The 27746-nt window shown below is 46.6% G+C and overlaps 1 protein-coding gene across 1 annotated transcript; it reads right to left on the minus strand.

The window, feature by feature from the left end:
* Window positions 1-12522: 12522 nt before the first annotated feature.
* LOC140202354 (phytanoyl-CoA hydroxylase-interacting protein-like) lies at window positions 12523-26429 on the minus strand. The gene is made up of 4 exons (XM_072267265.1): window positions 26265-26429; window positions 18717-18891; window positions 15213-15330; window positions 12523-13060 (listed from the first exon to the last, which is right to left on the minus strand). The coding sequence occupies exons 1-4, from the start codon at window positions 26427-26429 to the stop codon at window positions 12523-12525; spliced, it is 996 nt and encodes a 331-aa protein (XP_072123366.1).
* Window positions 26430-27746: the final 1317 nt, after the last annotated feature.

The raw sequence follows: 27746 nt of genomic DNA on the forward strand, positions 1-27746 counted from the left end.
AGTGAGTAGGTCAAAGGTTACAGGCAGAGGGCAGCAGAATGGAGTTGAAGGGGATAATAAATCAGCCATGATGGAATAATGGAGCAGACTCGATGGGCTGAAAGGCCTAATTCTACTATGGCTTATGTTCTTACAGTTCCCTGAACTTTCCATTCCTACTCTGACATGTCAGTCCATGGCCTCCTCTACTACCATGATAAGGCCACATTCAGGTTGGAGGAGCAACACCTCATAATCCATCTGGGAACCCTCCAATCAGGTGGCATGAACATCGATTTCTCTAACTTCCAGTAACTCCTCCCCTCTTATTTTCCATTCCATATTATGCTTACCCTCTCTCTCCCCTTCTCTTCTTTTCATCTGCCCATCACCTCCCTCTGGTGCCCCTCTTCCTTCCCTTTCTCCCATGGTCCACTGTCCTCTTCGATTAGATTACTTCTTCTTCACTACTTTACCTCTTCCACTTATCCCCTCCCAGCTTCTTCATCCCTCCTTCCCCACCCACCCACCTTCCCCCTCACTTGGTTTCACCTATCACCTGCCAGCCTGTACTCCTTCCCATCCCCCGCCTTCTTATTCTGGCTTCTTCCCACTTCCTTTCCAGTCCTGATGAGGGGTCTCAGCTCAATTCATCGATTCCCACTATTGCAGCACTGGGGTTCCACAGGGGACTGTCTTGTCTCCCTTTCTCTTCACCATTTACACCTCAGACTTCAACTAATGCACAGAGTCTTGTCATCTTCAGAAGTTTTCTGATGACTCTGCCATAGTTGGATGCATCAGCAAGGGAGATGAGGCTGAGCACAGGGCTACGGTAGGAAACTTTGTCACATGGTGTGAGCAGAATTATCTGCAGCTTAATGTGAAAAAGACTAAGGAGCTGGTGGTAGACCTGAGGGGAGCTAAGGTACCGGTGACCCCTGTTTCCATCCAGGGGGTCAGTGTGGACATGGTGGAGGATTACAAATACCTAGGGATATGAATTGACAATAAACTGGACTGGTCTAAGAACACTGAGGCTGTCTACAAGAAGGGTCAGAGCCGTCTATTTCCTGAGGAGACTGAGGTCCTTTAACATCTGCCGGACAATGCTGAGGATGTTCTATGAGTCTGTGGTGACCAGTGCTATCATGTTTGCTGTTGTGTGCTGGGGCAGCAGGCTGAGGGTGGCAGACACCAACAGAATCAACAAACTCATTCGTAAGGCCAGTGATGTTGTGGGGATGGAACTGGACTCTCTCATGGTGGTGTCTGAAAAGAAGATGCTGTCTAAGTTGGTCAATGTCTCCCATCCACTACATAATGTACTGGGTGGGCACAGAAGTACATTCAGCCAGAGACTCATCCCACCGAGATGCAGCACAGAGCGTCATAGGAAGTCATTCCTCCCTGTGGCCATCAAACTTTACAACTCCTCCCTTGGAGGGTCAGACATCCTGAGCCAATAGGCTGGTCCTGGACTTATTTCATAATTTACTGGCATAATTTACATATTACTATTTAACTATTTATGGTTCTATTACTATTTATTGTTCATGGAGCAACTGTAACGAAAACCAATTTCCCCCGGGATTAATAAAGTATGACTATGACTATGATAGAGAGAACAGGAAGCACATTTTTCCCCAGGGCAGAAATGGCTAATACAAGAGCACGTAATTTTAAGGTGATTGGAGGAAAGTATGGGGGGGATTTCAGAGGTAGATTTTTTTTTGACGCAGAGAGTGGGAGGTGCATGGTATGTACTTACCAGGGATGGTGGTAGAGACAGATGTATTAGAGACATTTTAGATGGGCACATGGATGAAAGAAGAATGGAGAGTTATCTGGGAGGTAAGGATTAGATTGACCTCCCACCCTGGGAAAAAGGCTCTGGATTTATGACTCTTATCATCCTTTGCACCTCTATCAAGTCAGATCTCATCCTCCTTCGACATGTTCTCTAAACCAGGTGGCGTCCTGGTAAATCTCCTCTGCACCCTGTTAGTGTGGTGTCTTAGCCAGCACACTAGCATCCACCACACAGCATACCGTGCAAAGAGGTCAGCCCTTTTGAGTTCAGATATGCAGGGATCACAGCTTTCGATGCCGGATGACACTTCTGATCCATATCAAAGCTTCTTCTCCATCTTAATGTGGAGGGAGTGTGAGGGGCTGTTACCAGGGAGACTTCCTGCATGGACGTGAGTGGTTGGATGGTGGGCCTTGGGCTGAATGCCCCTCCGTCACCCTGTCCTCCACTCTGTGCAATCTCTCCAATTGCCCTGTTGAAGTTGTCTGCCCTGATGGCATAGTACCATCTGCCTCTCAGATTGGGGATTTATTAACTGGGGATTGTGACACTGATCAATAGTCCCACTCACCTGCCACACCGGATCCCAGAACAGAGCAACATCGCAGCTGTTGCCATGGTAACGGTGCGCCGTGTTCAAACTGCTGGTCTGCTTCCTTGTGCTCGCCTCTCCGAATGAAGAATGTCCGTGACCTACAGGCCTTGCGTGTGATCGGGGCAGGCGTTGCTGAATCGTGTCTGTACCAGTATGGATCCCTCAGTCCAAAATCACTTCCCACTCTCGGTGACACAGAAGATTCTGCAGATGCTGGAAATCCAGAGCAACACACACAAAATGCTGGAGGAACTCAACAGGTCAGGCAGCACTTACAGAAATGAATCAGCAGTCAACGTTTTGGGCCAAGACCCTTCATCTTCATGGGCCCCAGTGAAGAAGGGTCTCGGTCGGAAATGTTGAGTGTTTCTATCCTTCCATAGATGCTGCCTGGCCTTCTGAGTTCCTGAAGCGTTTGATGTGTGTTACTTACAGTTAGTGGGCACTGATGGAATGAATCCTGTGGGATATTCTCAGAGCCCTGGCACCCTTGGGATGGCATAGTATCATAGCAGTTATAGCCAGTGATTGGGGATCAGTTTCTACTGCTGTTTGTGAGAAATATGTGCATGCTTCCTATGAACACGGAGGTTTCCTCCCACATTCTAAAGACGCATGGGGTTAGTAAGTTGTGGACGTGCTATGTCGGTCCTTGGACTGTGTTGGTCGTTGACACAACTGACACATTCCACTGTATGTTTCGATGTTTCAATGTACAGTGCGTGTGACAAATAAAGCTGATCTTTCTTTTAATCTCTAGTGCAGCTAACATGACCAAGAATTAATTGTGTGTGCGCGCATGCACACGTGTCAGTATATGTCTGAGAATGTATGTGTGCGTGTGTGTGTATGTGGGTGTATGTGTGAGAATGTGTTTATGTGTGTGTATGTGTGCATGCTGGTGTGTATGTGTGTGCGTGTGTGTGTGTCTATGTCGGTGTGTATGTGTGTGTGCATGTTTTCCATGGGTTCCCGACCTTTTCTCTGCCATTAACCCTTACCTTACCATCAAGTGAGGGATCTGCGGACCCCAGGTTGGGAACTCCTGAAACATCCTGACTTTCACAGAAGCTAATAGCTGGGCTCCAGCACGAACTGTCAGTATTGAGTGGATTAAACTCCCACTGAACGGATTTTATTTCCTTGCAGATACTGAAGAACCTTGTGCCCATTCCCTGCACTTAAACCATAAAGAAAGGAATTTAAATCTGCCCTTGGGGATTTAAAGTTGTGCTTTCTAAATTATTAACTACCAACAGAATCGGAAGCTGTGGATCTGCACACACTGGGAAGTCACTCCGATTTGAGCAGCCTGGTGGAAAGTTACTGAGGAGTGTCAGAGAAACATCCTCTTTGGAGAGTTGGAAGCGAAACTGTTTGGTTAAGATTAAGTTCAGTTGAAGTTTGAGGAATCATTAGACACCCCAACAAGTGGGACAATAGACAATAAGTGCAGGAGTAGGCCATTCGGCCCTTTGAGCCAGCACCACCATTCACTGTGATCATGGCTGATCATCCACAATCAGTATCCAGTTCCTGTCTTATCCCCATTATCTTTGATTCCGCTATCTTTAAGCACTCTATCCATCTCTTTCTTGAAAGCATCCAGAGACTTGGCCTCCACAGCCTTCTGGGGCAGAGCATTCCATATATCCACCACTCTCTGGGTGAAAAAGTTTTTCCTCAACTCCGTTCTAAATGGCCTACCCCTTATTCTTAAACTGTGGCCTCTGGTTCTGGACTCACCCATCAGCAGGAACATGCTTCCTGCCTGCAGCGTGTCCAATCCCTTAATAATCTTATATGTTTCAATAAGATCCCCTCTCATCCTTCTAAATTTCAGAGTATACAAGCCCAGTTGCTCCAATCTTTCGACATATGACAGTCCCACCATCCCAGGAATTAACCTTGTGAACCTATGCTGCACTCCCTCAATACAGGTCCCCTCAGTTAATAGTAGGTCTTCACGGCATAAAAAAGATTGGGAACGTCTGCTCTAGTCTCTCTTTCTCTGCCATTTGATGCAGTACTCTCTCCTTTTCCACATTTCTCTCTCCTGCCATCATTCCCCCCTTCTGTTCTTCCATCACCTCTCTTCCCTCTCTCCAGCAATCATTGTTGGCTGTTGACTAAGAAAAATTCTGTTATAGGGTCATAGAAAAGTACAGGCCCTTCGGTCCATCTAGTCCATGCTAAACTATTGAAACTGCCTACTCCCAATGACCTGCACTGGGACCACAGGCCTCCATATCCCTACCATTCATGTACCTGTCCAAACTTCTTTTAAACGTTGAAATCGAGCTTGCATGCGCCACTTGTGCTGGCAACTCATTCCACACTCTCGCCACCACCACTCTCCCCTCTCTAGGCCAATCTCTCTATCTCCCCTTCTCCAAATCTTTCTTTCTGGTCATCATTGTCCCTCCTCTCTCCCCTCCCTCTGCCAGTCTCTCTCTCTCTCTTTCTCTATCTGTCTATCATTTTCTCTCTCATTTCCCCTGGCTTCACTTTCACACTCCCCGTCTCTCTCTCTCTCTCTGTCTCCCCACGACAGTGGTGGGGAAGTTTCTCCAGAGTTCCTGGGGAAGTCACACACGGATCTGGTGAATAATCTGACCAAAGTCACAGACGCCAAACTATTGCTGAAGCGTTTTATTGTTTTCTCATACGTGCAGCAAAAGCGTTGCTCCACTCTGTAACATTAGCTCGCAGAGAAACACGGACACCAATTGCAACTGCAGACAAAATTCACCCGAACACGGCTTTGAATATCTTTTTTTCATGCATGGGCAGAAATGCTGAGTCTGCAGTATTAGACTGAGCGCGTAAAGCGAAACATTTTGCAAATTTGTGACAGCTGTCTGCCTCAACATGGCACGGCGACGCTGGCGCCAGAAGAGCCATCTCACCCCCCGTCATTTACCGTCGCACATCGTGAACGTCCCAGACACTCAGAGCCAGAATACAGCGGCTACATTCAGGTTTTGGTGTGAGGGATTCACAGGTAAAAAGTTGTTCACTGATGTTTGACACTTGTGCGTGAGTTCCGGCCACGGATAGGACCCAGCTCCATCACCGACCTCTCGTTGTAAACACGAGAGATTCTGCAGATGCTGGAAACGCTGCGAAACTCTAACTTGGAAGTGATCCACACTGAACCCTTCACAATTCAGACACGACACCCATTCACCTCTGAGGAGTGAGGGCAGACTTGGAAAAGTGTCGACACTTGAATTTAGCAAAGAGAAACCAGGAGAATTGAAACAGTCAGCTGCTGTGGACGGACAATCTGAGTAAGAAAACCCCTAAAGCGAGGATAAAAATCACAGATAGTCTCTTGAAACCAGCGGAGTAAGAGAGGGAGCAACAAACAGAACACTGAAGGAACTCAGCATCTGCAGAGGGAAATGGACAGTCGGCATTTTGGGTTAATCTGCACTGATAGAGGGACAGGGATTGCGAGGAGGTGATAATTGACGGCAGCAACACTTGTACACACGTAAACACAAGGGATTCTGCAGATGCTGGAAATACAGAGTAAAATACACAAAATGCTGGAGGAACTCAGCAGGCCAGGCAGTATCTATGGAGGGGAATAAACAGCTGTCGTTTCAGGTCTAGACCCTTCTTCAAGATTGGAAAGGAAGGGGAAGAAGCCAGAATAAAATGGAGAGGTGAGGGAAAAGAGTACAAGCTAAATGGTGATAGGTGAAGCCTGGTGGGTGGAGGGCTGGGAGCTGAAGTAAGAAGCTGGGAGATGATAGGTGGGAAAGGTAAAGGGCTGAAAAAGAAGGAATCTGATAGGAGAGGAGAGTGGACCATGGGAGAAGGGGAAGGAGGAGAGATACCAGAGGGAGGTGAGGAGAAGAGAGCAGCCAGAATAGAGAATGGAAAACGAGAGAAGGGGAAGGATGAGACATAACAGATGAAAGCAACATGAAGAAAGAGATGGAATGACCTGTGGGCAGAAATGAAGGTGTCTTAGACAGACAGGGTGGTGAAGAAGGCTTGTAACATACTGTTAAAATGCTCACTTGGGGAGTTGGGACATTATGCAGCACCTGTACAAGACTCTGGCTATCATGTACACCTTTAGTCACCCCATTATAGCAGCAATGTCATGAAGATGGAAAGAGTGCAAAGAGGATTCGTGAGATGTTGCCAGGACTCAAGGACCTGAAACGTTGGTCAAAAGGAGACTGAAAGGTGACCTTATAGAGGTGTATAAGATCACGAGGGGCTTAGACAGAGTGAATGCACACTAGCCTTTTTTGCCAAGGAAAGGGGAATAAAAACTAGGGGGCATAGGTTGAAGATGAGTGGGACAAAACCGAAAAGCAATTTGAGGACAATTGTGTTGGGTACATGAATCGAGCTGCCAGAGAAGGATTGTTGAGACAGGTTCAAGATCAAGAGGATAATTAGGGAGAGAGTAGGACCACTCATGGAGAAAGGGGGGATTATTTGCTTAGATGTGGAGAACGTGAGTACTAAATGAGTACTATGCTTCAGTATTTACCAAGGAAAATGACACGGAGGACCAGCAGATCAGTGCTTTGTGTATAAATACTTTAGGACATTTAGAGGTCAAGAAGGAGGAAGTGTTGGGTCTCCAATTGCCTATAAAGGTGATAAGTCCCCAGGTCCTGATGGGATTTACCCCTGGTTATTGAAGTAGGCAAGAGATGAGATTGCTGTGGCCTTGACCGGTATCTTTATGTCCTCTCTGGGTACAGACGAGATCCAGAGGACTGGTGAGTGGCTGAGTATTTCCACTATTTACGGAGTGAACAAGAAAAAAATTGGTAACCGTAGACCAGTGAGTCTCGCGTCAGTTGTAGAGAAACTACTGGAGAAAGTTTATAGGGATAGGATATATGAGCATTTGGATAATCAAGTGGATAGGAAAGGTTTAAAGCAGGGGTTCCCAGCCTGGTGTTCACGGATAATGGTTGAGGTCCATGGCATAAGAAAGGTTGGGAACACCTAGTTTAAAGTGACATGGGTCAAACATGGGCAAATGGAACTGGCTTAGGAGGGCATCTTGGATGAGTTGGGCTGAATGACCTGTTTCTGCACTCTATTAGTCTACAGAAGAGAATTAATCAAACTATGATGGTCGTTGATGAGATGCTGGATGATGTAGATCATTTTCCAAACCTCAGAGGGTGGTGCGAGTGTAGAACGAGCTGACAGCAGAAGTGGTGGATGTAGGTTCAGTTGCAACATTTAGGAGAAGTTTGGATAGATACATGGGTGGGAGGGTTATGGAGAACTATGGTCCAGGTTCAAGCTGTTGGGACTAGGGTAGAATAGTAGTTTTGCATGAACTAGATAGGCTGAATGGCTGTACTGTGCTGTAGTACTCTATGAGTCAGGAATAAATGAGGCATTTTATTTAGGTGCTATGATCAGAGAGTTGCTGCAGGGATGGGCGCTGGAAGTGTAGCTGTTCATACTCTATATCTGTGGTGTGGATGAACGAGCCAAGTATTGTTCATTCATTCTGCACCGTGTTATATGACGTCATCATTATGTGCCGTGTTGTATGACATGGACCAATCATGGTCTTCCCATGACCAAGGTTGTTCTAGGCAAACTTTTCCAAAGAATTGGTTTGCTATTGTCTTTCTCCAGGCAGTGTCTTTACACGAAGGGTGACCCCAGCCATTATCAATACTCTTCAGAGATTATCTGTCTGGCATCAGTGGTCGCATAACCAAGACTTGTGATCTGCACCAGCTGCTCATACGACCATCCACTACCTGCACCCAGGGCTTCACATGACCCTGATCGGGGGCTAAGCAGGTGCTACACCTTGCCCAAGGGCAACCTGCAGGCTAGTGGAAGGAAGGAGCACCTTACACCTCCTTTGGCAGGGACGCATCTCCACCCCACCACCCAAGGCAAGAATAATACATCCAAGTCTGCTGATTATACAAAGCTGGGCAGCAGTGTGTGGGGTGTAAGGAGAAACCTCAGGAGACAGAGAAACAGTAAGTGAACATGATGGAGGGAATATGAGTGGAAGGTCATCACCTTGTCAGTGAAATATGGACAGGCTGTATACATTGCAAATAGTGAGGGAATGAAAAGTGAACTTGAGGGTTCTGTGCACAGAACACTGAAGATTATCATGCACAGTGAACTTGTATGTTCGTCCCTTTTGTAAAAGGATTGGAGCAGAGCTGACCCCTCCGATTATAGAGCACTGTGCTGAGGGGTCATCTGGACATCTGTACAGCAGGTAAGTGGTTATCACGATGTATTTACAGCTCAGGGTGTTCCAGAGTTCCGAGTTCAATTCCCGCTGCTGTCTGTAAGGAGTTTGCATGTTCTCCCCATGACTGCATGGGTTTTCTCCCACAGTCCAAAGACATACTGGTTAGTAGGTTAATTGGTCATTGTAAATTGCCCTGTGATTAGACTAGGGTTAAATAGGTGGACAGCGTGTCTCATTGGGCCAGAATAGCCTGTTCTGCAATGTATCTCTAATAAATAAATAAAACTGTTTACAGATCTGGTTACCCTAGTTACGGAGAGATTTGGTGGTCATACTGTCTCTGGGATGGCAGTTTGTCATTGAAGACAGATTAGGTCGACTGCATTTTGTTGTGCAGAATACAGGAGTGTCCCGTTGAGATACACACTGTTCTTGCAGGTTAATGTGCATCAGGTGGGGCTTTAAGTAGGTGACGTAGGTGGGATGGAACAAGGCTTGTTTCCCTGTTGTTGTTTTGAGACTTGTGTTGTTCTGCTGATCATGGTGGGTATGCTGTGTTGGCACTGGACTGCGGCAACCTAACGAGTCCTTAGATTGTTTAGGCTGTTCACACAAGTGATACATTTCACTGTATGCTTCCATGTGTGTGTGATATATGAATTAATTTGAATCTTCGTCTAGATCTTTCCCTTGCTGAAGCACTTGGAGCCAAGTCTCACAGTTTCTGGGCAAGGGCCAGACCATTTTGGAATAAAATGTAAAGAACTAGCTTCACCAGAGGATAGTGAATCATTCGAATTCACTGCCCAAGAGAGGTGAGGAGGCTCCATAAATGAATGTATTCCAGACAGGAGTTTTACACTCAGTGCTCACTTTGTTACGTACATCTGTATGCCTGCTCATTCGTAGATTTTTGCATAGTAGGGGAATTAAGGGTTATGGGGGAAAGGCAGGTAAGTGGAGGTGAGTCCATGGCTAAATCAGCCACGATCTTATTGAATGGTGGAGCAGGCTCGAATGGCCAGATGGCCGACTCCTGCTCCTATTTCTTATGTTCTTATGTTAATAAAAATATCTAATCAGCCAGACATGTGGCAGCAACTCAATGCATAAAACCATGCAGACATGGTCAAGAGGTTCAATTGTTATTCAGGCCAAACATCAGAATGGGGAAGAAATGTGATCTAAGTGACTTCAGCCATGGAATGAGGGAGGGAGGGTTAGAAAGAATAGCAGTTAGAGTTACATAGCTGGGGGTGAGCTTCCTCTGAGCTACAGCCATTATTATAGCTCAGAATGCTGACACAGGGTGGCAATGTCTGAGTGTCAGCACAGGAACAGGAAACAGCCGGTACCAAATAAAGTGGCCACTGAGTGTAATTTCCCTCCAGTTCCTACTTCCAATTATTATGAATGATGGTGACTAATTCACAATTCAATTCCTATCCAATTCACACCTGGCTGCACGTATATATGCATGCATGCACTGACAGGGTGTGTGTAAATGCGTGGGCTCACAGTACATCCTCTGTGATGGGAAACTGTGGTGTCCGACCCCAGGTGGCTGACAGCAAGGTCCTGAGAGAGCTCTGTCAGAACATGCAGTGGGTAACTTGAACATTGCAAGGAATGTGAGGCTCCTAAGGGGAACACTGTGTGAATATATACATACACATTCACTCATAGTGTGAAAGTGTGACCATTACAAGGAATGTGGAGACTCGTCGTGTTGGAGTGTCAATGGAGTCATACACTTGCGGAAACTTGCTGTTACCCACAGAGGGTGGTTTTGACCCATCAACCTCTGGCTTATGGGTGCAGCACGCTTCTGCAGCATTTTTCTAGGCAGCTGTGAGAGGAGAAACTGAACAACCAAAAGACCCACCCGCTAACCACAGTCACCACTTACTTTTACCAACAAGGTACCAGAATACTGTATGTGGAATGGCTCGGCCTCTACAGACACCTGAGGACCCACCAATAGACAACCCCTTAGGAGAACAGCATACTCAACTCAAGTGATCTCACTACTATCGACTAGAGTCATACAATGTTGATTCCCAATCATATTAAATTAGATTCCAGTCTAAGCTACCTGTGTTTGACTCATATCCCACTACAGCTTTGCTACCTATGTACCTGTCCAAGTGCCTTTTCAATGTTGTAAATGTACCTGCCTCAACCACTTCCTCTGGGAGGTCTTTCTACATTCTGAGCACTCTCTAGGTGAAGAAAGTTGCCCCTCAGGTTCCTATTAAATCCCTCCCCTCTCACTTTACCCCTGTGCCCTTTGGTTCTTGGCTCCCCAACCCTGGGAAACAGATAGGGTGCACTCACCCTTTCTATGCTCCTCATAATCGTACACCTCTGTTAGATCACTCCTCATCCTCCTATGCTCCAATGAAGAAGTCCCAAGCTGTTTAATCTCTCTCCATAACTCATTCTTTCGAATCCCGGCAATACCCCCATAAATCTCATCTGTACTCTTTCCAGCTTAACGGCATCTGATCACAGCTGAGAAGAGAACCCAACTGCCAATGTTCCTGATTTTCTAGGAATCCTACATTAACCTAGCTCGCAATTATGATGACTTCCACAAATTGTTTGAAGTGGTGTTCATATTGGGCATCAAACATGGGGCGGAGGGTGTACAAAAGAGCTCCTTGACTAAGGGGAGAGGTGGAAGATCGGTGGAGAATGCACCTGGTCAGGATTAGCAGCCTCTTGAGCAGGGTTTCCCAGCCCTTTTTTTAATGCCACGGAGCCTTACCATTAACCCGGGGATCCTTGGACCCCTGCTCTGCAAGAAGGTGGATGGAAGTCACATGGGTTCTTCATCAGTACCTGCTGGTGTCAGGCATGGTCTAGGCTGGACCTCATTCACACAGAGAGATGGATCGACAAGGAAGTACTTTTTAAAGGGCCTCACATTTGTGGTGTTGTTTTGGTCACGTTATTCTGTGTTAATTCTGGTCAAACCAGTTGTGCTCTTTGTCCTCACCGAGGCCCAATCACAGAGTATTCGAAAGGTGGAGCAGTCCAGGTAAAACTGAATTTTCGCAATTGGCGGCTAAGAAAATCACCAGCCAGTCCTAGTCCCACAGACTGTTGGTTCCTACTGTTGTCGATTTGTGGTGATCACAGAATATTCGAGAAGTGGAGCATGTAAGACGGATTTTCGGCAAACAGGGGCAAAGAAAACTCACCCACCCATTCAGGCCCCTCAGACCGCTGGTTCTCGTTAGGTTGTTGTCGATTTGCAGAGTGGCGAATAACAATTGATTTAAGAAACAGTCAAATATATTGTGCTTCCGTTGGGAAAGTGTGGGAAGTGGGATAGACAAAGATTTTTTGCTGGAATTTCTTTTCTGCTCACAAGGTTCGGTATATCAGCGACTGAGAGTTCTTCTGCTGGGGTTTGCCATGACGAAAAGAGCAGGAAGGAAGGATACATTGAAGTAAAGAGAGACAACCATTCAGCAGCTGGGGGCCGAACGAGCTTCCTCCGTGTGGGAATCACCTTGCTCGGACAATTACTTTAAGGACGGTCGGAGATATGTAGAGCGGAGACAGATCCCGGATCGTAGTGCGTCCAGGTCCATTGATTGTGTCATGTTAGCACCTCTTGTAGACAGAAACTTCTTCAGCTCCTCCATCACTGTTGGCGCTTTGCGTAATTGCCCACCCCTTGTTTCCACATCTGGTTCAACATTAAATGAAGTATATTTAGGAGAACCCTCCAGCTAAACCTCTTTGCCCAATCCCTACGGTGTCTTGAAGGCTGTGTGCTCACAGTGTATCTGAACGTTGGCTTTGACTGCCCCAATTCCAACCCACCCCCCCGTATCCAGACCCTACCCCACCCCTCGCTACCCCCCTCCCAACCTCACCTCCACCTGCCCGACCTCCCTCCTAACGCCCCACGCTGATGTTACAGGTCTTGCAGCTCGGGTCCTTCTTGGCGTCGGCGGTGGAGAGGCTCATGAGCTGGTGGCCTCCGATCTCGCCAAGGGTGCCCAGGGTCAGGCTCACCGGCTGGGTGTAGATCAGTTCCAAGATGAGGTCCTGAGCGTGGTGGTAGACCAGCTGGCCGTCCGGCCCCTCCGCGCAGGTCAGGAAGCGGTTGTGGGCGCTGTCCAACAGCGGCAGCCGCTCCCGGCAGAAGAGGTCCCCAGCGGAGCCCTTGGGGGCCAGCACCAGGACGACGTAGTGGTAGGCGGTGTACATGCAGTAGAAGTCGGCGAAGTACAGGTTGGTGTTGCGGTTGAAGAGATGCTCAGCGTCCACCTGCAAGCGCAGCCGGCCGTAGGGGGAGTCCATCGGCGGCTCCCCTGTGTTGAACTCGGTATTGCAGCTGAAGAAGATGCCGTCCAGCGTGCCGTTGACCGGCGAGCCGTGGCTGCCGCTGCTGTCTTTCGGGTAGGGCTGCATCAGACCGCTGTGGTGCGTCCTGCAACAGGCAACGGCTCAGAGTGAGTCGGCAACAGACCCCGAATGCCCCTCCACGCAGTAGCTACCGTGTGCTCTCTCCCCACCCCACCCCACCCACCCCCAACCACCGCATACACAGTCCCATCAAACACCCCTTCCGGGATTGTTCAATATCGGCCAGGCACACCACCATACACAGTCATATCAGAACTCCCCTGGAAGGGTTCAGTATGGGTTAGATATAACCCCCACCCCCCACCCTCATTCCCAAGCCTATGCACCGCATCTGGACGGGTTCAGTGTGGGTTAGATATAACCCCCACCCCCCACCCTCATTCCCAAGCCTATGCACCGCATCTGGAAGGGTTCAGTATGGGTTAGATATAACCCCCACCCCCCACCCTCATTCCCAAGCCTATGCACCGCATCTGGAAGGGTTCAGTATGGGTTAGATATAACCCCCACCCCCCACCCTCATTCCCAAGCCTATGCACCGCATCTGGAAGGGTTCAGTATGGGTTAGATATAACCCCCACCCCCCACCCTCATTCCCAAGCCTATGCACCGCATCTGGAAGGGTTCAGTATGGGTTAGATATAACCCCCACCCCCCACCCTCATTCCCAAGCCTATGCACCGCATCTGGAAGGGTTCAGTATGGGTTAGATATAACCCCCACCCCCCACCCTCATTCCCAAGCCTATGCACCGCATCTGGAAGGGTTCAGTATGGGTTAGATATAACCCCCACCCCCCACCCTCATTCCCAAGCCTATGCACCGCATCTGGAAGGGTTCAGTATGGGTTAGATATAACCCCCACCCCCCACCCTCATTCCCAAGCCTATGCACCGCATCTGGAAGGGTTCAGTATGGGTTAGATATAACCCCCACCCCCCACCCTCATTCCCAAGCCTATGCACCGCATCTGGAAGGGTTCAGTGTCATCACACAAAAAGCCGAATACCTCCATATCACTGCACCCCCTCCCCCAGGGTTCAGTATGGGTTCGTTATGCATTTTCTTTGAGACACACCATGGATAGGTTCAGTAAGGGTTAGATATAACCTCCCCTTTCTCTGTCCCATCACAAACACCATGGAAAGGATGAGAATGGGTTAGATATAAACCTTCTTCCACACTATCCCTTCCAATGCTTCCATGCCAGGTTCAGCAAGGGTTGAATATAAAATTCTCTCCACTCTATCCCATCTATCTCACCCACAGACATAAAAACTTTAGAGTATTATATAGACATTTGGTTAATTTACAAGACAGAAGATGTTATTAAGCTTTAAAGAATGCCGAGATGAGAACAATGCCAGGCCCGAGGGACTGAGTCACAGGAAGACAGAGGACAGGCTTGGACTTTATTCCTCCGAGAGCGGGTCACTGAGGGGTGACCTTATGGAGGTGTATAAAATTACGAGGGGCATAAATAGGCTGAAGGCACTGTCTTTTTCCCAGGGAAAACTGGGACATGACACTGTGGAGATGCTGGAAAGCTTGAGGAACACCCATAAAATGCTGGAGGAACTCGGCAGCGTCTATGGAGGAGAATGAACAGTCAACATTTCTGACCGAGACACTTCAGCAGGACTGAGAATGAAAGGGTTATAAAAGGCAGGATTATAAAGTGGGTGTAGGGGAAGGATTACAAGTGGGCAGGTGATAGGTGAGACCAGGTGAGGAGGGTGGGGGTTGGGGAATGAAGTAATAAGCCGGGAGGTGAAGTAGGCGGAATCTGACAGGGGAGGGGAGGTGACTGGACCTTGGGGTAAAAGGAAGGAGGAGGGGCACTGGGGGGGGTGATGGGTGGGAGAGAAGTGGTGAGAGGAGAACCGGAATGAGGAATGGAGAAAGAAGGAAGGGGGAGTGGGGAGAAAGTACCGGAAGTTAGAGAAATCAATGTTCATGGCATCATGTTGGAGGCTACCTAGATGGAATATGTCCTTCTCTGGACGGAATGTTGCAGTATGGATACGATGCTGTTCTGAGGTGGAATGTAGGCAGCAGTTTCAACAAGCTCGGGGCTGGACATTATTGGTCCATTCTGGAGCTCGGGCGACCAGCAGCAAAGAGCTGAAGGAGGGATGGGAATGGGACACAAAACGGAGACGTGAGGTTTGTACTTGATTCTGGGTCAAATCATGAGTGGGTAGTAAATATAATACCTTATGTAATCAAAGTATTCCTCGTGATGGTTCCGGTAGAAGACGGAGAACCTCAGCATACGCCCTGCAATTACTTCCGCCTTCTCCAGTAGCTGCTTCAAGTGGGCAGTGGAGTAATCTGCATGGGACACGTGCAGAGAGTTACGTATGTTCCATTCTCCCCTCTCTTCCTATCTCGACGTTAATCTCCATCCATCTCCATCCCTGTCAGTTACCGTAGTGCTACTGAGCTGGTTAGACCTGGACTCACCCCTTGCATGAGACTTACACTTCTGTTTCAAGTCATGATGTTGGGGATAAGGGATTTTCTCAGGAGTTCCTGGGATGCTGAATGTTTGCACAGGTGGGAGTTCCCCAGCGCCCAGAGCATAGAACAGTACAGGCTCTTCGGCCCATGATGCTATGCTGAACTTTTAACCGATTTCAAGATCCGTTTAACCCTTCCCTCCCACATAGCTCTCCATTTTTCTATCATCCATGTGCCCATCTAAAAGTCCCTTAAATATCACTAATGTAATTGTCTCTACCACCACCCCTGGCAGCGTGTTCCACATACCCACCACGCTTTATAAAAAATCTACTCCAACATCCCTCCTTTATCTTCCTCCAATCACCTTAAAATTATTTACCCACCCCCCACCCTCATTTAGTCATTTCCACCCTGGGAAAAAAGTCTTTGGCTGTCCACTCTATCCCTCTTTTCATCTCGTACACCTCTATCATCCTCCTTCTCTCCAAAGGGAAAAGCCCTATCTCACTCAACCTCTCCTCATTAGACATGCTCTCTAATCCAGGTAGCAACCTGGTGAATCTCCTCTGCACCCTCTCTAAAGTATGTGGGTGTATGTATATGTACAGTGTGTGTATATATATGTGTGTGTGACTGAATTTATGCCCCAACAGTCACTAATAGTGATTATAGTGATTTTTAAAAATACTCTTTCTGGGGTTTTATGTCAACAATGCACTTTAGCAGCAGTGCTCCGCAAATTGACGGTGAGAAAATAGAACTTGACAAATGCTGTCACAGTTGCTAGGTTTTAATATCTGCAGATTCCAGAGTCTTTTTGAATATTGACAGTCTGCAGTAAGACTGAGTTAACCTCATCATAACCAGGGTCATCAGGAATTGTCTCATTAGGGTACAGTCAGCTATAGTCACGGTTTACAACAAAAATCAAAGGTAAAGATTCAAATCAGAATCAATATCAGGTTTACTATCACTGACATTGTTATGGTGCATTCTGGATTTATGCAATATCATCATCTTCATCATCAGGTGCCATGCCTGGTTTGAGCTTTGACTGACATGACCTACATACTCCTGTTTCGGGTCAAGTGAATCATTCATTGTTATTCATTTCCAGTTCTCTGGCTGCTATCCCCATCGTCATTTGTTTTTGTCTTCCTCTTGCTTTCTTCCCTTCAATCTTTCCTATAATTACCGTGCATTCTAACTCCTCTTTCCTAATCACATGTCCAATGAAGTTACGTTGCCTTTTCATGATCTCATACATTATTTCTCTTTTTGTGCTTGCTCTGTTCATGACATCCTCATTACATATTCGTTTTGTCCATGATATTCTTTGCATTCTCCTCAAAAACCACATCTCTGCTGCTTCAATTTGTTTCCTCATGCTACTAGATATTGTCCAACATTCTGTGCCATATAACATAACTGGATAAACGTAACATTTCAGTGCTCTGAGGCGGGTTGTCATGCCTAGTTTACTGTTGGTTAGTATACTCTTCATTCTCATAAAGGTGTATTTTGCCATCCCTGTTCTTCTTTTGATGTCCATGTCGCATCTGCCATCTGATGTCACCAAGCTTCCTAAGTAGCAAAAGTAATATAGCAAACAATAATTTCAACAGGTGCCAGTCTTCAGATCTGAATGTGGATTGGAGACTGAATTTTAAATGCAACTCAGAACAATGATCTTCCTGGAGCTGCAAACTGGGGTTGAATGCAAACCAGGAAACACCCCATTCACCTGAGATGTCTGTATATGCATGAATGCAGCTCAGAGGCAGAGGTGGTTAACACTTATTTTGGGTGAGTTGGTGTGAAGATCTAGATGTTTGAAATTATGTGCAACTCAAAGAAAGCACTATGAATGCATTGTAATTATAGACATTGTCCTGTTGTTACCTTTGTTCTTTATCATATAAAAATGTGATGTAATGTTGGGTCAGGAGGCCTCATTTTTCAAAGGTGTCTCCAGAATGATCCCTGCTTGTTTGTGCTGAATAAAATTCTTGATTGGTCAGGGCATGAATGGATACAGGTAGAAGGCAGGAGATTGCTGCTGAGAGGAAAATTGGATCAGCCACAATGAAATAGCGGAGCAGACTTAATGGGCCAAAATGGCTTAATTCTGCTCCTATATCTTATGGTCTTATACAGTATTGTATATCCACCAGTTTCAGTGTCTCTCCAGTGACTTTGATCACAGTCACAACAGGCATACGTCATGAAATTTGGTGCTTTGCAGCAGCAGTACATTACAATACATAATAACAATAAAAACCTATAAATTACAACAAGAAGTCTATATAAAAATAAATTAAATAAGTAGTGCAAAAAGAGTGAAAAAATAGTAAGGCAGTGTTCATAGGTTCAATGTCCATTCAGAAATCTGTTGGCACAGGAGAGGATCCTCAATTGTTGAATGTGTGGCTTCGGGCTTCAAGATTAGCTTTATTTGTCCCATGTACGTATATCAAAGCACAGAGTGAAATGTGTTGTTTGTGTCAATGACAGTTACTGCTATTAACTGTACCTAAGATATAATCATTTATCATAAACTAATGTCATAGGTTCTAATAATAAAGGATCTGGTTGGTAACTCAGACTTTATCAGTTATGGTCACTGAGGTAACATTGCTCTGGTCAGGCCCTGTCACTGGGTGTAACTGAAATCTGGTTAGCCAGCAAAGCTGTTCTAAAATCATCGGGACACAAGAAACGGGCATAACAGGCCACTCGGCCCTGGTGACTGTTCTACCATTCATTGGGATTACTGTCGATCTTTTACCTGAAGGCCAGTTACCTGCACTAACCTAGATCCCTCATGTCCCGATATCCAAATATCTATCTGTAATCTAGTGAAAGGGTATAGAGCATAGGACAGAAAGGCGTAGTACGGGCCCTTTGGCCCGCGATGTTGTGCTGACCTATCACCACCCTGCCACCTGCCCTCTTGTATTAGTCATATTAATCTAGATCAATAACTAGGATCTAGTGAACTATCACTGCTGTAACAAGGATCAGGCCAGGTGTCACCACTGCTATAATCAGTAACTATCATTGAACCTAACTAGGAAGTGTCATGGTTAGAGACTGAGAACCATGAGAAAATGTCACCAGATATAACCAAGATCAGTTTGTTTACAAGACTGTGATCTGATTGATTATTGTCACTGGCTGTATCTGGGATTTCAACCCAAATGCTTTGGGTGTTTTCTGGTGTGCTTTGATGTACCCTGACCCACCCTGCTCACCTCCTGTGCAGAACTCCACCACTTCACTCCAGTCAGACACCAGGTACTCCCCGTCGCTCTGCTTGATGGCGACCTGTACGGCGACGCTGTACTCTGTGCGGGGGCTCAGGAACCAGTGGCCCCTCACTGTCATCGGCAGCGCCACAGCCTTTGCCACCAGTTTCGTGGGAACGTCCTGCAGGGGCAAGAGCATCAGGGTGAGTTTACGTGACCTTGGGTCATAGAAACATAGAAAACCTACAGCACAGTACAGGCCCTTCGGCCCACAAAGTTGTGCCTACCTTAGAAATTACCAGACTTACCCATAGCCCTCTATTTTCCTAAGCTCCATGTACCTATCCAAAAGTCTCTTAAAAGACCCTATCATATCCGCTTCCACCACCGTTGCCGGCAGCCCATTCCACACACTCACCACTGTCTGAGTAAAAAACTTACCCCTGACATCTCCTCTGTACCTACTCCCAAGCACCTTAAACCTGTGTCCTCTTGTGGCAACCATTTCAGCCCTGGAAAAAAGACCCTGACTATCCACACGATCAATGCCTCTCATCATCTTATACACCTCTATCAGGTCACCTCTCATCCTCAGTCGCTCCAAGGAGAAAAGGCCGAGTTCACTCAACCTGTTTTCATAAGGCATGCTCCCCAATTCAGCCAACATCCTTGTAAATCTCCTCTACACCCTTTCTATGGCTTCCACATCCTTCCTGTAGTGAGGCGACCAGAACTGAGCACAGTACTCCAAGTGGGGTCTGACCAGGGTCCGAGATAACTGCAACATTACCTCAGCTCCTAAATTCAATTCCATGATTGATGAAGGCCAATACACCGTATGCTTTCTTAACCACAAGGTGGTTACAGGTGGGTTGTTCGAGGTAGGTGTGTGGGACTGGGGCAGGGCTGACTACCCTTTGACCAAACACATGTATTAAATCACAAACACAAGAAAATCTGCATTTGCTGGAAATCCAAGGCAACACACACAAAATGCTGGAGTAACTCCACAGTTCATCTGTGGAAAGGATGAAGGGTCTTGACCTGAAACATTGACTGTTTATTCCTTTCCATAAATGCAGTCTGACCTGCTGAGTTCCTCCAGCATTTTGTGTGTGTTGAGATGTATTAAATCATCATTCTGCCAGAATTTTCAAAGCCTTGATGGAATTTAAGAAGCAGAACTGTGGAGGCTTGGAGACTATCTCTCAGTTGTACACATTCAGGTTAAGTCCCATCTGGAGATCAGACACCTTGTGCCAAGAGGGCTTAGCCTTCGAGCAGATACCTCAGGACAATACTGCAAATTTCAAACCTCAAAGTACAGTTTTACCAAAGTCTGGAAATGTCACCATAAATTTCTTGCAGACATTTACAGGAAAATAAAGTACAGCAGAATTTATGAAAAACTATACACAAAGAAATTCTGACAAGCAACTAACGTGCAAAAGAAGAAAAATTGTGCAAATACAAAACAAAACTGAGAACATGAGTTGTAGAATCCTTAAAAGTAAGTCAGGGAGCTTTGGATTTGGATCCCAAGATTAAGGGCCTTGCCATTAACAGTGTACTATTCCTTTACATTTGATATCTCAAAGTGTGACGCCTCACATTGGGCCAGATTTAGCCAGATTAAACTCCATCTGCCATTTCTCCATCCATATGTGCAACTAATCTATGCCCTGCTGTATCCTTTGGCAATCTTCTACACTATCTACAACGCCGCCAATCTTTGTATCAACCGCAGGCCTGCTAAAGATAGCCAAGTGGTTTGCGTAACAATATAACAGTGCCAGCAATCAGCGACTGGGGTTCAATTCCCACCGCTGTGAGAAGTTTGTATGTTCTCCCTAAGGTGGTGTGGGTTTCCTGCGGGTGCTCTGGTTTCCTCCCACATTCCAAGGATGCACAAGTTAGGGTTAGTAAGTTGTGGGCATGCTCTTTCTTCCCTCTCCCTCCCTCCTCCTCTCCTCCTCACTCTCTCCCTCTGTCTCTCTCTTTCTCTGTCTCCCTCACTCTCTCCCTCTCCCTCACGCTCCGTCTCTGACTTTCCCTGTTTCTCTTCCTCTTTCTCCCTCTCCCCCTCACTCTGTCTCTCTTCCTCTGTGTCTCTTTCTTCCCCTCACACTCTCTCTATCTCTTTCTTTCTCTCCCTTCCTCACCCTCTTTCTCTCCCCCACTCACTCCTGCTCTTAATCTCTTTCTCTCTTTATCTCTCCCTCTTTTTGTATATCCTCTCTCTTTCACTCTATATCTCTGTCTGTCTGTCACTTTTCTCTCCCCATCTTCGATCTCTGACTAACTATCTCTGTGTGTCTCTTTTGGCCTTTTGTATTCTCTCCCTTTCTGTCACTCTGTGCTTGTGTTAAAACCCAGTACCTCCCGAGCTCTGGAAGCAGAGGATGTCTTCGGCGGTGATCGACAGTGAAGTATCAGATCTCTTGGTACCTTGCACTTGCAATAAAAACTGAAGCGAAATTCTTCCACAAATTCAGATGTAGTTTCCAAGGCAACACTTGTTCATAGTGCAATTTATTATTTAGTTTGAATACGGGTTAAGCCAAGAGGGAGAAATATATTAGCAGTTCACAAATGCAAGCACCCTCATATCCCTTAATACCCTGTTATGTGGATTCTTCGCAAGTCACGACATTAAAACAGCAGGAATACTGACCTTTCAAATGTTTGAAGAATCAGTGAGTCAGGATTGAAATGTGTCTCAATGCACAGGACCATCTTAGATCTGGTCTTGTACAACGAAACAGGTAAAATACATTCATAGAAACATAGAAAATAGGTGCAGGAGTAGGCCATTCGGCCCTTGGAGCCTGCACTGCCATTCAGTATGATCATGGCTGATCATCCAACTCGGAACCCTGTACCAGCCTTCCCTCCATACCTCCTGATCCCTTTAGCCACAAGGGCCATATCTAACTCCCTCTTAAATATAGCCAATGAACTGGCCTCAACTGTTTCCTGTGGCAGAGAATTCCACAGATTCACCACTCTCTGTGTGAAGAAGCTTTTTCTAATCTCGGTCCTAAAAGGCTTCCCCTTTATCCTCAAACTGTGACCCCTCATTCTGGACTTCCCCAACATCGGGAACAATTTTCCTGCATCTAGCCTGTCCAATCCCTTTAGGATTTTATACGTTTCAATAAGATCCCCCCTTAATCTTCTAAATTCCAGAGAGTATAAGCCTAGTTGATCCAGTCTTTCATCATACGAAAGTCCTGCCATCTCAGGAATCAATCTGGTGAACATTCTTTGTACTCCCTCTATGGCAAGATGCAGGAAATCCAAAGCAACACACACAAAATGCTGGAGGAACTCAGTAGGTCAGGCAGCATCTATGGAGGGGAATAAACGGTCAACATTTTGGGCCGAGACCCTTCATCAGAAGTCTGTTACTCTCGATGGCCTCTTTATAAGTAATACATGTACGCCTGCTCGTTAATGCAAGTATCTAATCAGACAATCATGTGGGAGCAACTCCACGAATAAAGGCATGCAAATATGGTCAAAAGGTTCAGTTATTCAAACCAAATCAGAATGGAGGAGAAAAGTGACTTTGACTGTGGAATGATTATTGGTGCCAGATGGGGTGACTTGAGTATCTCAGAAAATGGGATTTTATTTATTGATTTATTTATTGACATACAGTGTGGAATAGGCACCTCCGGCCCTTTGACCCACACTGCTCACCAATCCCTCGATCTAATCACGAGACAATTTGCAATATCAAATGGTAGGTCTTTAGAATGTAGGAGGAAACTGGAGCACCCGGAGGAAACCCATGGCGGCCACAGGGAGAACGTACAAACTCCTTACAGGCAGTGGTGGGAATTGAACCTGGGTCACCCGCACTGTAAAGCATTGTGCTAACCACTACGCCACTGTGCCTTCCCACCATCTCATCCCACATTGTCCATGCACAACAGTCTCTAGAGTTAGAGGGAGTGATACGAGAAACAAAAAAAAAAAATCCAGTATCGGCTGTTCTGTGGGCGTAAGATGCCTCGTTAATGAGAGATTCCAACTGAAGGGTCTCAGCCTGAAATATCAACTGTTTATTCCCTCCATAGATGCTGCCTGACCTGCTGAGTTCCTCCAGCATTTTGTGTGCGTTGCTTAGGTGAAATTAACAATCTTCGAGTTAGGGATCCTCTTGGAAAGATTGATTAAAGATTCAAGATTGTTTATTGCTGTTCTTCAGTATACAAGTGTGAAGGAGAACAAAATGATTCAGATCTGATGCAGCATTAAAAACCCCTATAAGCATAAAGAATACAATAAAAACACAATAAATGTAAATATAAAAGTGATCCTATAAAACAGAATGTTATTACTGATTGTATGTTCAGTACATAAAGTGGTAGCAGAGTGGAGGTACATCTCTACCAAATGAGGTGTAAGGCGCTCCTTCCCTCCGCTAGCCTGCAGGTCACCCTTGGGCAAGGTGTAGCACCTGCTTAGCCCCCTGATCAGGGTCATGTGAAACCATGGGAGCAGGTGGTGGATGGTCGTACGAATAGCCGGTACATATCACAAGTCCTGGCTATGTGACCACTGACACCAGGCAGATAATCTCTGAAGAGTATTGATAATGGCTGGGGTCACCTGTCTTGTAAAGACACTGCCCAGAAGAAGGCAATGGCAAACCACTTCAGTAGAAAAGTTTGTCAAGAACAACCATGGTCATGGAAAGACCATGATCAGCCATGTCATATGACAAGGCACATAATGAATGAACAAAAACATATAAAGTGACAATATGTGATGTGTATGTAGTGGTGGAGGGGAGAGTTAACAGGTGGAGGTGTTAATTAGCTTGTCGCCTTGGGGGAAGTATTTTTGAGTCTCATATGGAGGCTCTGTAGTCTCATTCCCGATGGGAGTGGGACAAACAGTTCCTGAGCAGGGTGGGTGGGATCCTTCATGATATCACTGGCCTTTCCCAGGCACCTTTCTGTATATGTGTCCTTGACAGCAGGTAGGCTGGTGCCAGTGATGGGCTGGGCATGTGTAAAGATCTGATCACAGTATGATTGAATTTCTCATGCAGATAGAGGGTTTGATAGTTTGATCTAAAGCAGGGGGTTCCCAACCTTTTGTGTGCCATGGACCAATGCCAGTAAGCAAGGTGTCTGTGGTCCCCAGATTGGGAAGCCCTGATCTAAAGAGATAAGCGAATGTAGGGTAACGTGTAGAATGTGGCTCTGCTGCTATTAATGAGGATCCTGTCCATTGATAAGATATCTGGAAAGGAGTTGTGAGCTTGAATCTAATCAGGGATCAGAGTAGATCAGAATCAGGTTTCATATCACCGGCAAATGTGTGAAATTTGTTAACTTTGTAACAGCAGTACTATGCAATACTTGATAATGCAGAAAAAAACTGTAAATTACAGTGAGTATGACTGTAGAGCGGCAGGCACCGGTTATGTTGCAGTTCATTATTTGCACGGAGATTTTTTAAAAATCCCACATGAATCGCTCCATTAGACAACAAATGAATGCGGCGTGATGGTGTTAGATGTAAAGTGGGAGATGTCAGATAGGAAAGCATTACATAATTAAGGTGCATTGTCCCAGTGAGTTGATTGAACGATTTGCTACCCGCACTCCGCAACAGGGGATGGGGGCGGGGGCGGGGGCGGACTGCAATCAGGTTTCTAGTTCAAAACCAAGACCCAGACCTACACCCGAGTTCCGCGCCCTTGCTGCGGTCGAGTGCTGTAGGGCAACGCCGGTTCCTTCCCTCTCTGCCGGCCAGATGGTCTGTTAGAGCTGATCACACTCACACATTCACACACACTCACACTTGTACACACACACACACACACACACACACACCATCGCACGCCCGCACTCTCTCACACTCACACACACACACACACACATACACAATCTCTCACACACACAATCTCCCTCTCTCTCTCTCACACACACACACACACACACACACACACACACACACAGCTCTGCACCTGTCCCAGTGTGACAGCCAGCTCGTCTCCCCGCCGGCAGCTCTCCGTCCATCTGTAGCCTCTATAACTGGCCATCCCTCCCGCATCGCCCAGCCCTGATGCTGGCAGTGCCGCGGAGGAAACGCAGCCAGAGCCAGCGCGAACCCACACCCTCCGCGGGGAGAACGTGGTGGGCGGGCATCCGGAGAGAGTCCAGGCTCCCCCGGCGACCTGCAACCCGCCGGGTCCGAATGCCACATTCACCGAGCTGATCCCTCACTAACAAGGCTCGTTAGACAGCCTGACTGACCGGCGCTGTCTTGTGCCACCTCTCTGCCTTATTCTCTCTCACTCACACACACGATGGAACTTCTGCGCAAATGGGTTGACATTTCCATTAGTACCTTTACTCTGAAGGATTTCAAAGACTTCTTGTGACAATCACCGAGAAGGTGTCATCTAAAATGCAAACCTGTTATTTTCTCCTGCCTTAGCATTTCTAAACCTGCCTCTGTTAATCTGTCTCTCCCGCTGTGTACCTAGGTTCTCGTTCTCTCTCTCTCTCTCTCTCACTCTCTCTCTCTCTCTCTCTCTCTCTCACTCACTCTCTCACTCTCTCTCACACTCTGCCATTTCTCTATTGCTGACCTGCTTATCTTCTCTTTCTCACACACCCTGCTTTGCTCCCCCCCTCTGACCCTCTCGATCTGTCTCCCTCTCTCTCTCTCTCTCTCTCTCTCTCTCACTTTCAGCTTTGCTCCCCTCTCTCTCTGATGCACTCTAATTCAGTGACCCGGGTTCAATTCCCGCTGCTGCCTGTAAGGAGTTTGTACGTTCTCCCCGTGAGCGCGTTGGTTTCCTCCGGGTGCTCCAGTTTCCCCCCACAGTCCAAAGCTCTACCAGTTGCTAGGTTACTTGGTGATTGTAAATTGTCCCATGATTAGACCAGGATTAAATTGGGTGATTGCTGGACAGCAAGGTTTGAAGGGCCAGATCTCAATAAATAAATTAAAAATGATTATATGTCACTTCTGTGCTATAATAGCTGTATCATAGTTTAATTAATAAATAAAGATGATGAAGTGTATATCAGTAATCGGAGTGCTATGGTAGGGTAGTGGTAAACACAACCGCTCGACAGTACCAGCGGCCCAGGTTAACCCGCCACTGTCTGCAAGGAGTTTGTACATTCACCCCGTGACCACATGGGCTTCCCCTAGGTGCTCTGGTTTCCTCGTTTAGACCAAAGACACAGCAGTTGGTAAGTTAACTGGTCATTGCAGATTGTCCCGTGATTAAGCTAGGGTTAAATCGGACATTGCTGGGCAGTGTGTCTCGAAGGGCCAGAAGAGCCTATTCCGTGCTGTATCTCAATAAATTAAACAGAAATGAATAATATAATTAATAATGGGGACCATTAATGAATTAAGATTAAAGACAGAAAATAGATTTTAATGCCTTAATAGTTAATAAATAAGGATTTAGAAGTGTATATCTGTAAGGGGGACTGTGAAAGTTCTGGGTTGTGTTTCATAGCAATTAGCCCATGTTCTTCTGGGGAACAGGATTCCAACCGGTAACCTTACCCGGTGTTTGAACTTGTTGGAGTCTTTGTTTTCCTTCTTGTTGAGGTCCACAAAGTAATGTGTGATGCGTTCCCTGTCCTTCACATCCGTCTCCCAGCAGATCTTGAAGGAATCGCAGGTGATGTTGGTGATCTTGATGTTGCGGGGAGTGGACAGAAGCTCCATGTTGTGTTTTCTCTCTGTGCTGCTGGTGGAGGGCAGAGAAAATGTCAGTTATAATATTCAGCATTGTAGCTCCCAAACCCCTCCACTCTGATTAGGGAGATGTGCAAAGTAAAATGACTCTTAATGATTCACGTTGAGCGGCAAACAAGTTCTGGACGTTTGCTACATTAATGCATCCCAACATCCCACAGTGTTGAGTCAATGTTAGAAGTCCACCTTCATGGTCAGAGGATGCAGGGTGACACAGTAGTGTAGCAGTTAGAACAATCGCTGTACAGAACCGGCGGTCACCAGCTGGGGTTCAATTCCCTCGGCTGTCTGTAAGGACCTTGTATGTTCTCCCCGTGACCGCGTGGGTTTCCTCCGGGGGCTCCGGTTTCCTCCCACAGCCCGAAAAAGGTACAAGTTAAGCCTGGTAAATTGTGGGCATGCCATGTTGGCGCCAGAGGTGTGGTGACATTCGCGGGCTGCCCCCAGCACAGTCCTTGCTGCTGATTTGACACAAACAACACATTTCACTGAATGTATGCTTCAATGGACATGTGGTCATTAAAGCAAATCTTTAAATATCTGTCATCTTTAGACCTTTAGAATTTGAGCCAGCCTGCTGTGCCTTCACCAAACCCGTACTGCCAGTGAAGTTGGCCGGCACCAGAGGAAGTCTGGAGCTTCCAGAGCCATCTGGGGATGGACAGCCAGGGATCTGCAGTGGCTTCTTGTATAATGGCTACTCAGCGCCCTTTTCATCAGCCGCTGGAAGACGCTGGGCCAAGTTGTTTCCATAGGGAGTGGAGTGTTATGGACCACGTACAGGCAGAAGAGATTTCGTTCAATTCAGCATTGGCTTTTTGGGCAGAAGGGCCTGTTTCTGTGCTGTACTGTTCCTTATTGGGTACTCCTGTACACCTAACGCAAATCACACATGATGTAATGCACACATTAATGCAAATATCTAACTTGCCAATCATTTGGTGTAGTGTTTCAGGGGAACATGAGGAGGAACATCTTCGCTCAGAGGGTGGTGAAAGTGTGCAATGAGCTGGCAGTGCAACTGGTGGATGCGGGGTTGATTTCAACATTTAAGAGAAATTTAGTTAGGTAAATGGATGGGATGGGTATGGTTCAAGTACAATAGGAGTAGGCAGATTAATGGTTTGGCATGGATTAGATGGGCTGAAGGGCCTGTTTCTGTGCTGTAGTTTTCTATGACTATAACTAATCATGTTGCAGTGACTCAGTGCATAAAAGCACACAGACATGGTCAAGAGGTTCAGTTGCTGTTCAGTCCAAACAGAATGGGGACGAAATGGGGTGGAA

The sequence above is a fragment of the Mobula birostris genome, chromosome 8, assembly GCF_030028105.1.
Source record: "Mobula birostris isolate sMobBir1 chromosome 8, sMobBir1.hap1, whole genome shotgun sequence".
In the NCBI taxonomy this organism is placed as follows: Eukaryota; Metazoa; Chordata; class Chondrichthyes; order Myliobatiformes; family Myliobatidae; genus Mobula; species Mobula birostris.

Excerpts from the sequence above, each read along its gene's own strand:
- LOC140202354 (XM_072267265.1), bottom strand. The coding sequence starts at position 26,429 with ATGGAGCTTCTGTCCACTCCCCGCAACATCAAGATCACCAACATCACC. Across the intron at positions 18,892-26,264 it reads CCAACAAGTTCAAACACCGG|GACGTTCCCACGAAACTGGT; the intron begins GTAAGGTTACCG and ends TTGCCCCTGCAG. Across the intron at positions 13,061-15,212 it reads GAATACTTTGATTACATAAG|GACGCACCACAGCGGTCTGA; the intron begins GTATTATATTTA and ends TGCCTGTTGCAG.